The sequence below is a fragment of the Citrus clementina genome, unplaced genomic scaffold (assembly GCF_000493195.1).
Source record: "Citrus clementina cultivar Clemenules unplaced genomic scaffold, Citrus_clementina_v1.0 scaffold_5, whole genome shotgun sequence".
NCBI classification, from domain to species: domain Eukaryota; kingdom Viridiplantae; phylum Streptophyta; class Magnoliopsida; order Sapindales; family Rutaceae; genus Citrus; species Citrus x clementina.
In genome coordinates this window covers 19355028-19373736 of record NW_006262201.1, presented here as the reverse complement: position 1 = coordinate 19373736, position 18709 = coordinate 19355028, and the positions used below count along the sequence as shown (strand labels likewise).

Here is an 18709-nt window from a genome sequence, read left to right as displayed (position 1 = left end):
TTCCAAAGGCATACAGATTCTTCAGAAAGAAGTCATCCTCTTCCAGAGATTTCAAAAGGGCAAAAATCAAGCAGATGTTTTATCTGCAAAAGAAAAGGTCATTATGCCAAGGATTGTCCCAACAAACGAGAAAAATCTATTCGGTTAGTTGAGCATCTCCAAGCCACTACAGATTATTCTCCAGAACAGGATGAACTGGAATTCTATTTCTCTGAGCAAGATGAACCCAATGATCAGTTCCAAGTCATTTTCCATCAACAGTTACTATCTCTTGACACTACTGTCCCTATACCTTCCATCAAACTCCAGATTTTACCCTCAAAATTCCAAAGGCCCATTCCAGCAATTGGTCTCATCGACACTGGTGCCCAGCGCAGTATGTTAAACCCCCATATTCTCCCACCAGATCACTGGATAGAATCTGAAGAACATTTCAAAGCTGTCAATGGCAAACTCTTCACCACTTCTTTGATTACCAAAAGGCCCATTGGTATTCAAATTTTCCCCAACTGTGTCATTTGGACCAAAGTTATCGGTTCAACTCTTCCTAATAAGGACATCTTGTTAGGTTTTGACATCCTTCACCAGCTCAAACACCTCCAGATCATTCCCACTGGAATCCGAGTCAAGTCCATGTTCAAACCATTTACAAACATTCTAAAGCTCTGCAATCTGTCTGAAACTCCTCCGTCATACCAGGATATTTCTACCAAACTTTTGAGTTTCTGTCCAGAGTCCCATATTGAGTTCACCCATCCAACTCCATTGTGAAAAAATGAGTCTTTCTTCATTAGGTTACCGTTCAAACTAAATGAAGATATTAACCTGACCAAAGCTACCCATCCAGGAATGAGTCCTTCTGACTTACTCCTAGCCCAACAGGAATATTCCCAATTGTTAGCCCAAGGCCTTATCGAACCCATAAATTCTCAATGGGCTTGCCAAGCCTTTTATGTTGAAAAACATTCTGAGATTGTTCGAGGAAAGAAACGCCTCGTCATTGACTACCAGCCATTAAACATGTTTTTGCAAGATGACAAGTTTCCTTTACCCCGTCGACAAAGCATGTTTACTTTTCTAAAAAATGCCCAGATCTTTTCAAAATTTGATTTAAAATCAGGTTTTTGGCAATTAGGCATTGAACCCTCTGAACGGTACAAAACTGCCTTTTGTATCCCAAGTGCCCATTTTCAGTGGACCGTTCTTCCTTTCGGCCTCAAAACAGCCCCATCCATTTTTCAAAAATCCATGGTCAAAATCTTTCAGCTACTTCTGCATCATGCATTGATTTACATTAATGATATCTTGCTTTTTTCAGGATCACATGATGAACATCGCCAGCTGTTAACTCAGTTCTATGATATTGTCCAAAGTCATGGGATTATGTTATCAGCCAAGAAAAGCACCATTGCTACCGATAATATTGAATTCCTTGGTATGATCATCAAAGATGGCCACTACCAGCCTGGAAAACACATTGCTCAAGAATTGTTTCACTTTCCAGATCAGCAACTTTCCAAAAGGCAAGTTCAACAGTTTCTCGGCATCATCAATTACATCAGAGACTTCATCCCCCATGTGGATCACTACACTCATCACCTCTCGGCTTTATTGAAAAAGAAGCCCCCAGAGTGGAATGCTGACCACACCACTGCTGTCACTACTCTCAAGCAAATTGCGCAAAATCCGCCTCCATTAAAGTTGATTACTAATGGAAAGCGCATATTGCAGACAGATGCCAGTAATGACTCATGGGGTGCCATCCTCCTTGAAGACATCAATGGAAAAGAACACTTTATCGCTTACGCTAGTGGACAATTTTCTGACACACAGAAGCATTATCATAGCGTGTTCAAAGAAATTTTAGCGGTAAAGAATGACATCAAAAAATTTGAGTATCATTTGATTGGACACCATTTTCTCATCCGTATGGACAGTTCAGCCTTCCCCAATATTCTCAATTTCAAAGGTAAAATTGTTCCCGAAAAAATGTTACTCAGATTAAAAGACTGGTTTTCCAAATATGAATTTTCGGTCAAGCATATAAAGGGATCCCAGAACCTCATCCCTGATATGCTCTCCAGACTCTCAAAACCAAAGAAACCCCTAACCTTGTTTTCCACTACATATCACTTTCCGATCATCTCCATGGCTACATCTCTACCCCCAGAAGCTCTCACCAAAAAAGTTTTTCCCTTTAACAAAAACTTCTCCTCTGTCTTTGCCATCCAAGAATTTGCAAAGAAAGCTCTTTTTCGTTTCTTCATGAAAGCCTACCTTGTCATCGAACCCTTTCCCTTTTCCACCTTCCACCCAGAAAATCTGTTCCTTACAGGTCTAACCATTGATCCATCCAGAGAAACCACTGAAGATGTGTTATGGTACATCTGGTGCCTAACAGTCCTTTATGCCACTAAGTTAATCCTACCAATCACTCCCACATTGGAACACCTCTTTGACCCAGACAAAGCTACCTCCTTTACCTGGACATTACTTGAATGGTTCTCCCCAATACCATGGTGGAGAAAGAAGCTCCAGCAGCTGTCAGAGATTTACAATCTTGAACGAATGCCTGCCTCAGAAGCACAAATGTTCACATCAGTCTTTATCATTCACAGGCCATACTTCCAACATCCAGATACAAAACTCTTTTGGACTCAAGACCAGGTATATGAATGGTTTACTGCACCACATCTCGCTGTCATTGAAAATGAAATCCAATCCATCTTGCACAACTACCTTTGTCAGTTAAACCACTAAACTCCGCCCCACAAAGACATCTTCCACACCTCCTTAAGACCTCAACACGACCTCATCATGATTCCTACTCCATCCGCCACATCCAAACCAAAGTCCACAGGTATCATTATCAAGGAAGAAAAACCAGACTACACTGACTTCCTGTTCCAAGATTCCCAAGACCCATGGGATGCATTTCTCCCTCTAAGTCAACACCTCCACCAATTTCCCCAACCGACAATGGATGAACCCGGACCCTCTCAACCAGGACCCTCCTTCCAACCAACACCACCAACTCAACCTACCAAAGTTGACAAAGCCACCCAAACTTCCCCTCAGTATACTCCAAAGTGTACTCCCAGAGACTATAATTGCCCTCGTCCACCATGCCGTGGTCCCTCCTGTAAGCATCCAAAGCTCTTCAAAACCTTTTTCCAAAGCATACGGACCCAGATGCAACGAACAGCTCATCCGACGATGACTACCTGAATCTCTCCTCTCCATAAAGTAGTTTGTCTTGTTGTAATAATTGTGTTTTACTTTATGGTTTTGTCTTGTATAATTATTGCACTTGGCTTTTACTTTAAGCTTTTGCTTTTGCTTTTGTCAAAGTCATGCTTTAATTATTAAAGCACTTTGTCTCTTTGTAATAATTAAATGTGTGTCATGATGTAACTTTTACTTTTTCTTTTGTAAAAGATAGGGATCCTGTCCTATCTTCCTGAGCCTCCTCCTATATAAGGAGCTCTCTCCTCTCTTGTAATATAGAAGATATCGAAGCTTGAAAGCAATAAAACTCTCGTGTGTTTTCAACCATGAATTTCTAAACTTCTCTTCTCTCTCTGCAAATGAATTTCTAAAGAAAGAAAAGGAATAAAGAATTAAATTTGTTCATTTTGAAACCTAAGGAAGTATGCTCTGCACTTGCCTTATTGCAAGGATCCTGTGCATCAGAAAACTTTTGATTGTTTTCTTATCTGGTTTGGTACCCTGTTTTGGACTAAAGGAAAGTCTGTTTTGGGTTATATAACCCGAGATGAAAAATGTTTTAGAGGTTTTTCTGATTCCCCATTTGAGTATATCGACGGGAAACCGACGACGTAAATTCCAGAGGTGATCCTGAATAGGCACTAGTCTGGTCTGCACTGTCGGATAACATGGTATCAAAATATTACAATACTATATTAGTATTTGTGATTATTGTTACTATAATATCACTACTTTATTTATTATTTAAAAAAATAATTATATAAAATGATATGTTGCCCATTGATTTGTTGATAGAATTAAAAGGCTGTGAGAAATAAGAACAAAATCAATTTATATTGTAAAACTTTTCATAACATTTAAATATTATCAATATATATTACACAATCCAAATACTTCAATACAGAGGACGTCTTATTACAAGACATCTTATTCTTATAATTGAATAATCTTAACTGCTATTATCCAATCAAATTCCTTCTACTCGTAGCTGAATTTAAGGGCTAAATTTACCAAATCTAAAAGCTAAATTTAGAAGGATTATTATTTTTCACTCCATGAACATAAGTACTGCGATCATGCATTATCACAGACAACTTCTTCATTCGATGAATTTGATAGGTTAGGGATATAAGTTGAAGAAGAAACACTTTAAACATATTAATCATATCTGCAAACAAATAAAAGAAAAAGGAAAAGAAATTGGTTGCCAAATTCCAACAGTTGCAAAATAAATTAACAAGCAATACAGAGACAAAAGTTAATAGAAATAAATATATTTTGCTCGAAAACAAAAATATTCATAAGCTATGAACAGATCAACTCAATTATCTTAAAGGAAAATTAGAAAATAAGGTAGAATATATTTAACTATAGATATAAATTAAAAAAAAAAAGTGATGATGAATTCATTCTCTTATATATATATGAATAAGAGAGAGTGAGAGAGCAAATTATAGCATTCAAGTTTTCAGTATAACATCTAGTTTTAAGAAAGTGTGTTTATTTCTCATTATATAAAAAACAATGATTTTCCAACTAAAAAAATTCATAATAAAATTTAATATCTAATACAACATAGTATGTTTTTTCAAAAAAAGGCTTGCAATTATGTCTTTTAGCCACCAAGCCTAAGTGTGAGAGTAAAGCATTTAACTCTTGATAATTACACACTTTTCTGGCATAATGCAATTAGTGTCAACTCATTCCAAATTACTCTACTAGAATAATAAAACATTTCAGCCATTATATTGATGGAGCTACTAATCCAAAATATTCACAATAAATATAGAGTTCAAGGCAATTAAGAGATGTACCTCTTAAAGCTCTGCATATTCTCTATCTTTCTAAGGTAATCTTTAATTCATATAGTTCCACCCCCTTTGAATTCACAAACCTAGACTTTACAAACAAAGGCCTTATATCATTAATCTTGATACCTTTTTAACAAAAATATCACTATATTCATAAATAAAAATCACAAGTTAACGCTTTAACCTTGTGTTGGGCTATCGTAGTCTGCAAATGGCAGAGGAATCTATGATAATGTGTATGTTTTCCTGAGAAGAAAAAGGAACAAAAAATAGGGAAAGGAAGTCAAGACTACGAAATAATTATTCAATAAGCTGAAAAATTATCATATATCATGCATGTTTTATTGAAATTGATGATCATATATACACTCACTCACTCACGCACACACACTCACTACTACACACGTGTCCATAAGAGACAACCAATAAAGTTAGAAAAGAACATACAATGCAAGCCAAGACCACCGCAAACAGGACATGCTGTGATGTTTGACTCATCAAAAGATAGAAACCCAATTGCTTTATATAATTACTAAGCTATGGTCGGCTCCTTGGCTATTTAGCTAATTAATAATTTATCTGTTTGATTTTGCTTTCATTTAAGTTTGACTTGTGTTTTAATTTGTGTTGGGTATAGTAAAAAAATGTATAATGGGATTAAATTAATACGAACCTAGCTAGTCAAAACTTAACGTACGTCAAAACTTGTGCAAAAAGCAAATTCAAATGCTGATTGGGAAAATAAAAAGTGAAAAAAATTTCATAATTCATACCTGGCACCAGCAGTCTTGATAGTAGCTGCAAGAGAGCCAGCCACATGCATGGATACTTCCTAGCCTTTACTCTTCCTTTTAGCAGCAGTACTTCTTCTACCATAAACAGAAGAAGGCTCCATAACTTCATGCTTATCACCGGTGCCTAAACTCCGTACACAACACACACGTTGGCACTCAGAACACAAATAATTTAACATAAACCACAAAATGAATAAAAAGGAAAAAATACTCATAACGAGAATCATGACTTAAACTTGATATTATCATTGTCTTTGAACTCTATCATCATTAAATAAACTATTGAGAAACCCTTCAAATAATTTAAGGCTGTCCACAGGGCATACTCATGCATTCAAAGAATACGAATAATTTCGACAAGTATAGAACAAACCCATCCATAGAATCAATAGTTCAAGCTCAAAATTGACATCAATTTCAATTTCACCAAATCACAACCTCATTCAAGTTAGCAAACCCTAGAACACCCAAATCCAAACACACCCACAAAACTTCCTGATTACAAAATCACTAAATTCTCTAACAAAATAAAATCTCTAAGATAACCAATACAACTCAAACAAGCTCAATTCATAACCAAATTACAAAATGAAGAATGAACCAACTGATAACAAACATATCACAAGAAGTCATCTTAGTTTCAAATCACTCATAATTTTTTTAAAAAAATTCTTGCCTGATTAATTCGACCGAGAACCTCTTCTCTCTTCGTTGCTTCTTCTTTACTTTCATAAAGCCCAGCTTCAACCAAAAACATCAACCCCAAAGGAAATCAAAATCAAGGTTTCATATATATATATATATATAAGTAATTATAAATAAAGATAAAACAAAACCTTTTCTAAGTCACAAGTTCTTTGTATATCAGCCTTTGTGGATTCTATAACTGATATTGGTTTCGTCGACGGCGACAAACTCATTCTCTTTGATCTCAACATTAAAAACAATAAAATACCCCGAACAAAAAAAGCCCTAATTTTTTGAATCTGACTTTCGAACCCTAACTTTTGCCAAGTTCTTCACAACACTTTCTAGGCGTCTTTCTAGGGGTATTTTAGCTCAAGGATGGCGGCTTTGAAGGTTTACAGCAGCGACTTGTGAGGTAGATCGTTATTAGAGAGAGAGGTAGAGAGTGAGAGGGGAAGAGAGAGAGAGAAGAGAGCTTCGGTTCAAAGAAGAAAATGGCGGTAGGGATATATTTTTTGCTCGTCAAAATTTTTAGATTTTAGGTTCCCATGTACACCTCATTAAGACAGTTTCTAGATAATTTAATTTAATTTTTAAAAATTAAATGCAACTTGTGGTCTAGTGGTTTAACGTTTAAAATTAAAAAGGTAAAGTTAAGAAGTTTGCGGTTCGACTAATAGTAGAGACAAAATTAGAATTTTATTTTTTTAATTACTGATACTTTAATGTCACATATTCCTGATACATAATTTACAGACACTATAATATTAGAAATTTGTGATATTTATATGTTAAACACAGAAAATATCCCAATCACATGTAATTACTGATACTTGTTAATAAAGTGTCACAAGACAAGTGTTAATAAAGACCATTTTTCTAGTAGTATGTATTGCCATTGATGTGTTTACTTCATCTTAGAATCGGAATGGATAGTTACAAGTTACTAAACTGACCTAGTTTATCATTCTCATAACAATAATAATTATTATTATTGTTAATAATCATAATAATAGTTTTTTCATTATTATTATTATTATTATTGTTATCAACAATAATTGTTTAATAATAATAATACAAGGAAGGATAAAATAGAAATTTTATCATTTAAGTGGGGGGTAATATTGTCACTTTAGGGAATGGGAATCCCATTCCCCTACAGGAATATGAACTCTAATAATCATTCCCAATTTTAGGTGGGACCCATCACTTTGATTTCCATTCCACTTCTTATTTAACCAAATAAACACATAATTCATTCTCATTTTCTAATTTCCATTTTCATTCCCAATAAGTAATCACACCATAAGTCCCTTCCCCAATCACAAAATTACTTTGCTGGGGTCGTGCGGGGTTATTTTACGATCGTTCATTTCCCAAGTCATCCCTGCATTTTGTATACTCTTCTTCTTATTCTGTGCATTGGCTCTCGAAGGTTCCTAAAGTAGATGGCCAGAAAGGAAGTATTCTAACCAAAAGATTTGTAAATGAAGTAATGGAGAGGCATATACAACCAGTACAATAATGACTTTCAGACGTATCTAAATAATAGAGCACGTGAACTTGTGCCTGAAGGCTTAGCTGTTTTGGTCATATTTGTTGTACTAGATGGACTTTCATTTGCTAATAATGCTATGTGTTCATTCTATACTATTTTCAGATCTTGCCTAGTTGATTTGGCCGAGATGGTAAGAACACACACACACACACACACACACATATATCCTCATTTTATGAAAGTGAGGATGTCATTAAAATACAAAAAAAAAATTAATATATTAAAAGATGTATTTTTTTAATCTTTTAGTATATTAAAATCTATATTTATTTGTTAGTCATGACATCCTCACTTTATTAAAGTGAGGATGCCTTCATTAGAGAATGATTATATATATATATATAATAGATTTAAAATATTAAAAGTTGTATTTTTTCATCTTTTAGTATATTAAAATCTGCGCTTTTTGTTAGTAGTGACATCCTTGTTGAGTATTAGAAAGTGTCTAATTATAAAGGAGAAAATCATTATTTTACATTTCAAGTCTTAGTAACACCCTTACTTTTATGTATTTAAGCATCTTGTCATTTAATTATTTGTGTTTTATTTTAATTAAGTATTTTATGTATTTTAGGGGTATCATGATCATTTTACAATGAACGAGAGATCAGACAGCAAAACGGATATCACTTTTGAACTCAGAACAGTAAAAAACTTTAGGAGGAGCATAAAAGGAAAAATGGTACTGTTCACATATATGGTACTATTCACATGTACGGTATTGTCCATGTTATTGTTTACGACACTATTTACATATACGGAATGATGATGTGGCAATGACCGATAATGTGGCATTGACTGATGAGGTGTCACGATTCCATTGGACTAAAATTCTTATGCACTGTTGATCGGTGACGTGGCAACATGTTAGTGGACCAAAAATCGTGCGTATGGTACATGCATATACACGAGATTATTTACAACCGAGCCGCGTAACTATTCAAGCCGTCTCACTGTTCAAACTGCGTCACTATTCAAAGCGCGTGGTCAAATCGTGTACTGTTCAAACCGTGTGGTCAAACCGCGTACTATTGATCGATAATATGGCACAATCCTGAGCGTCCAAATTGTTTTAAATCCGATGGCCATGATTTACTCAATGTATTTATAAAAAGGGGGCTTCACCCCCCTAATTTGACATCCCTGAATTCATTTTTGAGCTCCATTTTCTATAATTCCTTCTCCATCTTGTATTTTCTACGTATTTTAATAAATTTTCATTTTACCCCTAATTCAATTATGAGTAGCTAATTTTCTTTCAAGCTTGGGTTGAAGGTGAGGTCTCAACATGTGCCATGGGATTTGTTTGGTAAATTTACTTTTTCTTCCCCTCTAATTATTGTGGATGTTTTGACTTTTCATCGACAAATAGTAATAATCTTGTCTAGATATCGCACTGGTTTAACCGGCTCCGTAGTACAAGATTATTATTATTTGGCACGATAAGCCCTTAGCACCATATTGATTAGAGTGTGGTTCATGAGGAATGGAAACCCCCCTAATGATTTAATTGACAATAATAAGAAAAATTTAACCCATAGTGAATGTTGATGCAGATCCAGATACCCAAGTGCTTCATTTCAATAGATTTCGCTTTAATTTATTCCTGCCACTTTAATTTAAATTTTAGGATAATCTAAATCACTCAACCACAAATCCAATCACCTACTTAGAAAATTAATTCTACATATAATTAAAATCCACCTTCTCGTGGGATCGACACTCGTCACCATTAATCTATTCTACAATAGATTCGTGCACTTGCAAGTTCAATAAAATTTGCACAACAATCCTCACTTTATTAAAGTGAGGAAGCCCTCATTAGAGTATATATATATATATATATATATATATATAGGGCACTGTTCCAATTCGAGAATCCACCATGTGCAGCTAATATTATCCTTTGGATGTAAATCCAAAGACTAATAAATGGTTCCCGAATGCTGTTCTAATCCGGGATTCTTGAATTAGAACAACACCCTACACACACATACACACACACACACACACGCATATGTATATATGTATGTATGTTTTTAATACATGTTGTGCTATTCTAAATGCTTGTTGTACTATTTACTATTTGTATATTATATGAAAGTCCATAAACATAACTCATACTTAAATGCTAGCTTAAGAGTTGACGATTGCCTCTAGCTTACATTATCGGTCCAAGATCAGTTATTAGATGATGTGGGATTGTTCCCTTATCACCCCCTGCCACGTAGAGACCAATTTTCTCTTGGCTAGTCTTTGTGAGGTGATAAGATAGTTTAGGTCTATTTATGCATAAAGTTTTACTTATACTCAAATGCTAGCTCAAGAATTGAGGATTGTCTGAATCTTATATTATTAGTTCCAGATGGATACCTAGTTGGTTTAGATTATGAGGATTGTACGGTTTAATTAAAGCATGTGCCATGGTTCGAATCCATTATTATTAGTTGATCTGGGTTCTTTCCGTAAGGTAGTATGGGCCCACCGTTCATAAGTTTAATTCATATTTAAATGCTAACTCAAGAGTTGAGGATTACCCGAAACTTAAATTGTCAATCCACTTATTAGTATTAAGTCACTTCAATTTCTTTTTTGTTATTTTTGGGAATACCAATTAGTATTAAGGTACTTATTAGTATGAATCATGAATGTTGTTAAATTTTTTCCATCTAATTAGTATTAAGACACTTCAATTGCTTTTTGTTATTTCTGCGAAAACTTAGCGAAGAAAAAGTGAACTCCTTTGATGTGCCTATGAACAACCCGACTTCTAAAGAATTTGAAGCAATTATCTATAAATATGAAAATTTTACCTGTGGGGGAATGGAGAAAATGACTAATCCCAATCAGTAAATATTCTGCACTGCCAGAGATTTTACCTTTTCAGAGAGAGCCGTCTTTGAGGGACTTTCAAAGTGCACTTGGAGATGAGTTTGTAGACCAAATCTTCGACCATTTTGCCACCAAGATTGAAGAGAATATCTCCGACATTGAGCATAAACCAAAAGACTGCATGATGGACTTACTCATCCTACTCAAACGTAATTAGGGATATATTTGGAATTCAAGTGGATGCTGCGGGTTTTAATTTATAACCATTTCGGAATAAAAGTAAAGGAATTGTACTTTCAAAGTTTAAGTACAAACATGCCCTCGAACAAACACAACCTTGTTGTGTTTTCATAATTTAAATTTAAGTAACGTTGTGTTGTGATTCAGTTTTTGCATTTCTTTGATTTATGTACTATTTCATACTTTCACAAATATTTTTTTTAAGAATAATAATAAAGCCAGTGCATTTCACCCTTATATAAACTGAGTTTACTGCTTATGTGGCATGAATAAATAAGATGAAAAAAAACAGTTATGAAAATAATTATATGGGACCTGTGATGCTTTAATTCAAGTCTTTGACATTAGTGGATGAGTTGAATTAAAGCATCACAGGTCCCATATAATTATTTTCATAACTGTTTTTTTTAATTTTTAATTTACAGAAATGCCATTATAATCATGATTGCCATGATTATATTTACAAGTTTTTCACAATATTAATTTTATAAGTCTGTCATTCCATGCATAATAAATTAAAAATGGGTCAAATAAATTTAATCAAAATCCAATAAACCATCATACCCACCAAGGTACTTTTGTTTCCCACCTTCAGTTTTTTTTTTATTTAATAATCTGTACTCAGTCCCATTTTAAACTAAATAATTTAAATCTTAAAAATCCAAAATCCAATAATTATATGATTATAAAAACAAACAATATAACCAAGGTCAAATAGTAATTACAATAGATTGAAAATAAATTAGCCACACCTTAGAAAACAAAATACGCATTTCATTTATTATTTATTCATCTAAGTACAACAACAAAAAAATTGACAGAAAAAACTATAACCAATTCCTAGTCTATTTAAATTTATAGGAACTTCGTATAATATTATATAGTACCAAATGAAAAAAAAAAAAATTTACCCACCCTAAAAAGAAACCTTATTTTGACCCTAGTTCCCAACTCAGTTTGTACAAAATGGTTTATATCACGGTTTGTGATTGTATAATTATTGTATTTTTAATTATTGAGGAAATTAAATTATGATCGACACTTTTGCCAAAATTATTATACTTGCTGCCATTCAATGATGATCATTATTATTATCATTATTTTAATCACCAAGGGGCACGAACAATTTCATGTACAAATCTTAGAGTTAAATCGGTTAACGGGACATGCAACACTGCCACATACATCATATATTATTAGGAAACATCAAGTGCAGGATATTAATAAATTTTTCTTGGTCCCTAGTTTCACAACACTTTGAGTGCGCCCAGCTTAATTTGGCTGCCCTATTTGCCCCGCGAGACTTTTAAAACAAAGTGATTTCGGGGACTTACTAAGGCTTCCTTCTTCTTTGTATTGTTTAAATCTCTGGCTCATGGTTATTTTAAAGGAAAAGGTTCATTATGTCCACTAGTTTGTGATGTCAATAAATTCTTCAATTTTGCGTAGGACAAAAAAAAAAAAAAAAAAGGAAGAAGAAGAAGAAAAAGGAAAAACCTTCCTCCAGCTTCTTTTACATGGGTGAAATATTTTGGAACACTGCAGCAAAAAAGTATGGTGCTGTTCCACTTCACACAGAAGTAGAAGATTTTGGACCACAGCTTCGGTCTCCGATTTGGAATTCGCAAAGGGGCATCAGATACTTTTGTACTCTTTCTTGGTTCGAAGGCAATGCTACAGGTGTTGAAAATAGCAGCTGTGAAGAGTCAACAGCTGACGCTCAAGCCACGTTAGCATGCCACCTAAGTCATTGTCAACTGGAGCCAGCTGATCTGGATAGTGAGCTGGATTTGATGAGCTGGCAAAATAGTTATGCTAAAGAATCTCAGCACCTGTGCATGAAGAATTGGAATTTCTAGAAACTTGATAATGATTGGATGATGATTGCTATTGCAACTAAAATTTTCTTTTATTTCCTTAGTTACCGTTTTAGCTAGCTGTCGTTTTTTCCTCTGGGTTTGTGTATAAATAAGCAGCACTCTCTAGCTATCAATTCATTCAAGTTTTCATGCATTCATTATTTTTTGGTTTATGCTTTGCTTGCTCTGTAAGCAATTCCATAAGAATTTAAGTTGGTATCAGAGCCAACCTTGAGCTATGGCAAGCAGTAGCAATACACAAACCAATATGAATCCAAGAGAGCAAGTGGATGACTTGAATCAAAATCAGAATCCATCTCAGAATAGCGAGCATCAAAGCTCAAGTATTGACCCCGAAATCCAGTAACAACAAATGCGCCTCATACCCATCACATTGACAACAATACCTACGTTGAAGTTTTTGGCGTCGCCAATAAGGATTCACATATAAAACACCCATGATTCCCAAAATCACAATTACGTAGGATATTGTAAAAGTGAGATAGAAATTGTCCAATTAAATAATCATCTTTTCCTCTACTAGTTGAAGTTTTTGGCTCCGTTGCTAGTGATGCCTTTTCGTTGCAACTCTTGGGCAATGGCAATCCACAAAGAAAAGGATTTCCCTCACAGCTACTCTCATTGAAGGTTGCAAATTGTGCAGTCCACTCTAGGCTCTTGCCTGATAAGTTAGTGTGCCACATTAAAAACTGCCAATGTATTTAACTCTACAAGTTGACGAGGAATTTTCCCATTCAATTTGTTGTAGGAAAGATCCAAACTTTCGATATGCTTTAGATTTGAAAATGTTGATGGGATTGATCCTGTCAAGTTGTTGTATGATAGATTCAATGTCTGAATCCTGGTCAAATTTCCAATCTGAGGAGGAATCTGACCGATTAACTTGTTATATGAAAGATCAAGTCCGGACAAGTAGCTAACTACTCTTCCTCGGTATGTGTAGGCAATGTTCTTTGTTGTGAATTTAAAGGTTTCTTGGATTTTCTTTTCTTTGTAAAACGCAAACCCTTCATCAACAAAAGATGTTTCCGATGACTCAGGACTAGAAGTATCAATGTAACTTTCATGAAGTGTAGTGTTATCTAAGAAAGGAGGAATATGACCAGAAAGAATATTATTAGAAAGATCTATCACATGGTCACTGTACTTAAGCCTAAATATTTGTTTGCTTCAACCTAATAGCCAAAAATTAGAACTCCATGATTGCCAGCATGGCAAATCTAGCGGCTCACACAACCACCAGAATCCCACTCTCTTCATTGACCAAACATGAAAAACAAAAAAACTTATAAGGCCATTAAAGAATATGAAGACATTTTTTTTATTTTAAATCTTAATTTTTATTAGCTACTTCACTTATGAATTAGCTCGGCTTATTAAAAAGCCACTAAGGCCTGTTTTACTGCTCATCACTCACTTACGATTTAAGAGAGGTTAATGATAGCGATAAAAAAAGTGGTACCTAGATTCTTTTTAAAATTTTTTGTCTTTCTCTATATTAATTAACTGATGAACATTTAATGATTGGTACACTGCGTATTGTTGGAGAGATTATGTGAATAACCATGAGATGTACAAAACAATTATATGGATTAATTGCGAGGTTGTTATTAGTGGGGATATGTTACAATATTGTTGCTTGTACGTCATGAAAGAGCTCTTGTGACTTCATAATCAATGGGCTACATATGTTGCCAAGTTAATTATAGCCCAAAATCGCAAGGTAATATATGAGTAATTTATGATGTTTTTTCTTCCAAATATCCAAGATTTATTATTTGTTGTGTACTAATTAATTTTATGTACTTGTAGGTGGGAAAAAATGAAGCCACATATGGATATTTATTGACACTCTTGTGCTTCTTTTTGTCCGTTAATGTTTGTTGAAACTTAATTTAGTACTTTACTGTTTAGAACTTGTCGAAAGCTTAATTTGATACTTATGTTTCTCTTTTCCAAATAGTGGTGTAGTTGAATTACATTAATTTAAATGATGTATTTGGAATGTTTGTTATGTGAATTGTGTTGTGAGATTTGGTATATTTAATATATTTTGAGTTTTCTTTGATTGTAGAAAAAAATATATAATTAAAATAAAAATATACTATTAACAAAAGCAGCATAACATCAATAAATACTGACACTAAATATTTTAAAATGATATTAATAATATTTTACGTTAATGAATCAATGTTCTCCTGATACTGTAGTCACATTAATCATTGACATGTAAATAATATCATCAAACACTGATACCATCGTGTCATTATTTTAGTGATACTGTGACAAAAATTATTGACACAAAAATTACTGACAATAATTTTCAGTGTCAGTGTGTTCTGGTTGGAGCATTATTGACACAATTAACAAGTGTTAGGAAAAGTACAGTAAAACCCATTTTTCTAGTAGTGTCTAGTGAAGAGCATTTAGACAAACTTTCCAAGATCTCTCCTCTGAAGTGATTGCCATCCAATTGTAACCTTCTTAAGTTTAAGTTAAAATTTCTGGGGAATATATGACCTTTTAGACTGTTGTTTGATAACAAAAGATACTCCAAGTCAATGCAAACCATGGGTAAGTGCTCAGGGATTTCACCAGTCAATTGATTGTTGGATAAATCTAGACTTATGAGGAAGTTCATATTACCAAATGAAGCGGGAATGCTACCATCAAACGCATTCATCGAAATGTTGAAATACTTTAAACTTGGTAGAAAATCTCCAATTTTTACTGGAATGTGGCCTTGCAAGTTGTTGTTGGAGACATCCAATAACATTAAACTCTTGTGACAGTGAATTGGCAATAGAAAAAGTCCTGCAAGAGAATTATTGAGAAGAAAAAGTGATTCTAATTTTGTGTTGTTTTCTAACAACCAATTTGGAAACTCTCCATTCAAGTTTAAGTGTGAGAGGCGAACAAACTCCTTGTCATGTTGATGGTAAAGAAATTTGGGGAATGGGCCACCACATCCATAACTGGACAATGAGAAAATAGTTAATTGGAAGTTTGGGATCAAAGAATGTGACTTAGTTATTTCTCCAATTATTTGGTTATTTTCAGCAAAGAAAATCTTGAGTCTTGAGTGATTGAAAAATGGCTCAAGTGAAATTGGGACTCGGAAGTGATTCCTTGAAAGTATTAGCTCTTCAATCAATGTCAAATAAAGGAGGGGAGATGAGGAGATGCCTCCATGAAGTTGATTGGAAGAAACATCTAATACTTGGAGGCATGTCATATTTGCCAAGCACCATGGCAAGCTACCTTTAAAACCATTATTATTAATTTATAGCTCTTGTAGATGCACCAACGAGGCCTGAAAATTTATTAATTCATCCTTTAGTATATAAAAATTAATAAATGGATAATATTTTTATAATTGGTTCGTTTGTGTAATTAGATATATATTTAATGGTGAATTAATGTTAGGGAGATTGCCAATTCTTCCCCCCCCCAATAGTAATCAACATATATCATTTTCCCCCATGCTGTTTTTATAATGACCAAAAACCCCCTGATAGCATAAGTTTACAATATTACTCTTATTTTCAACTACTCTTTTATTTATATTTATTATAAATTAAATAAATCACATGAATAGAAATTAAATAAAAAATTAAGCATTAAAAACAACAAATATACGTTTTGATAAGAGCAAAAAAATTAATAATAAAATTTTTTTCTTGTACTTATTTATTTTGTGAAACTTTTCATATAATAAATATATAAGAAAATTATTATAAAATGATAAAAAATTATTATATGAAAACTTGAATGACAAATAACAAGTTATTATAAGATAAACAATAAAATATTTTGCCTACACTTTTTACATTTAATTTTAAAATATTACAAAATGTTTATTAGAAGAAAATGTTCACAAAATAAATAATTACAAGAAAAAATTTTATTATTAATTTTTTTGCTCATATGAAAACTTATATTTCTTGTTTTTAATTCTTAATTTTTTTATTTAGTTTCTATTCATGTAATGTATTTCATTTATAATAAATGTAAATAAAAGAGCAGTTGAAAATGAGGTCAATATTGTAAACTTATGCTATTAGGGGAGTTTTTGGCCATTATAAAAATAGCAGGGGGTAAATGGTATATGTTGATTACTGTAGGGGGAATTGACAATCCTCCTTAATGTTATAGATTGAGAGAAGAGAAAGAGAGTCTCATTAACCTTGCTTAAGTATCGTGCTGTTAGTGTTAAGAATAGAATATGACAGTGATAAATGCTTAAGAGAAGCCATCGATTCGCCGATGATTTGAAGAAAGCTGGTGTTGAGTGCATTGCGTGCGACACCCATGTCCAAGCGTTCTAAACTCTTGAAATTAAGAAAACCTAATAGAAACATTAAATAAGGAAAAATGTTGTACATTCTTCACATAATCAAAGCGAAACAGGATAGTCAGTACAATTTTTTACCTTGACCGTCGAGGACCCATTGACTTCACAAGACACCATTGACAAATTCTTTAACGAAGTGAATGATGCAATGGTTTTCAGAAGGTTTATATCGAGAGAGGAATGGCACAAGTTTAAAAATTCCAAGTTGGTGAAATTGTGCAGCTCTATTTGAGAAGGAAGGAACAATAAATTTATTAGTTTTTTCAAGATAGACGTTACTGTAAAATAAATAAATTAATTGTTTGTATATATATCACTCCTAGAAAAATGATCTTTATTAATATTAGAATAGTGTTAGTAATTACTTTCAGTGACACTCGTTAATTGTGTTAGTAATCTGAGAGTCAGAAAAATAGTGACACTTGTAAGTGGTGACAGAAATTACTATTACTACAGTATCACTAATATTATGACACTATAGTATTAGTAGTTGTTGATATTATATTAGTGTGTATAATTATTGTTACCATGGTATCACTGTTTAATTTATTTAAAAAATAAAAATTTGAATTGGATAATTGCTATTGATTTATTGGTAAAATTAAAAGGCGCCATAAAATTTAAAAAACTTAATTTATATTACAAAATCTTTCATTTCATATTTAAATATTATTAATATGTCACAATTATACCAAATACAAATTAAAACAAGTACTAAAAGAAACATACAAATTTAGAGTATCTCAAATATAGTTTGAAATGCCCATAAGTAGATATTCAGATTGAAAAAAAAATGCAAGTATTTAGTTTGCAACAAAATTCTCCTTATTGCCTCTACACCTTGAACTTAATTGTTTTCCCACCTATAAGTGTAACATATAGAATTAATTAGTTTGCTACACAAATTAAGTGTCGGACATTTACAAGCAAAAATGTACTCATACATTACATGTTTATTGAATGCTAAAAATAACTTGACAACATATGCGGCCTACACATACGAAAGATCATCAACAGTGTATTCATAACATTCAACATCAACTCCAATTACTAACAAGTATATATTACTAACCTCAAAACTAAACAATAATCTGTAACCAAACACTTGACATTTTCTAGAAATTATAAAAAGCAATAACATAGTAATAAACAGTACCATTTGACAGTAGTTACCAAATATCCTAAAAAATCTTAGAATTGATATTAATCCTTTTTATCTCAAGTATTCTTAGGCTATCACTAATGAATTAAATAAGTATCCCTAAGCCGAAAAATGAAAAAGGTATAGTACCAAACTCTTGCAATACTTTCCAATTTTCTATCAA

At 33.1% G+C, this 18709-nt stretch overlaps 1 protein-coding gene across 1 annotated transcript in view; it reads right to left on the bottom strand.

Moving 5' to 3' along the window:
* Positions 1–4352: 4352 nt before the first annotated feature.
* LOC18042927 (gamma-glutamyl hydrolase 2) overlaps positions 4353–18709 on the bottom strand; it is a 95603-nt gene continuing 81246 nt past the window's right edge. The window contains exon 7 of the mRNA XM_024183938.1: positions 4353–4396. Within this exon, the coding sequence (XP_024039706.1) occupies positions 4387–4396 (10 nt within the window). The 3' untranslated portion in view covers positions 4353–4386. The remainder of the gene's footprint in view (positions 4397–18709) is intronic.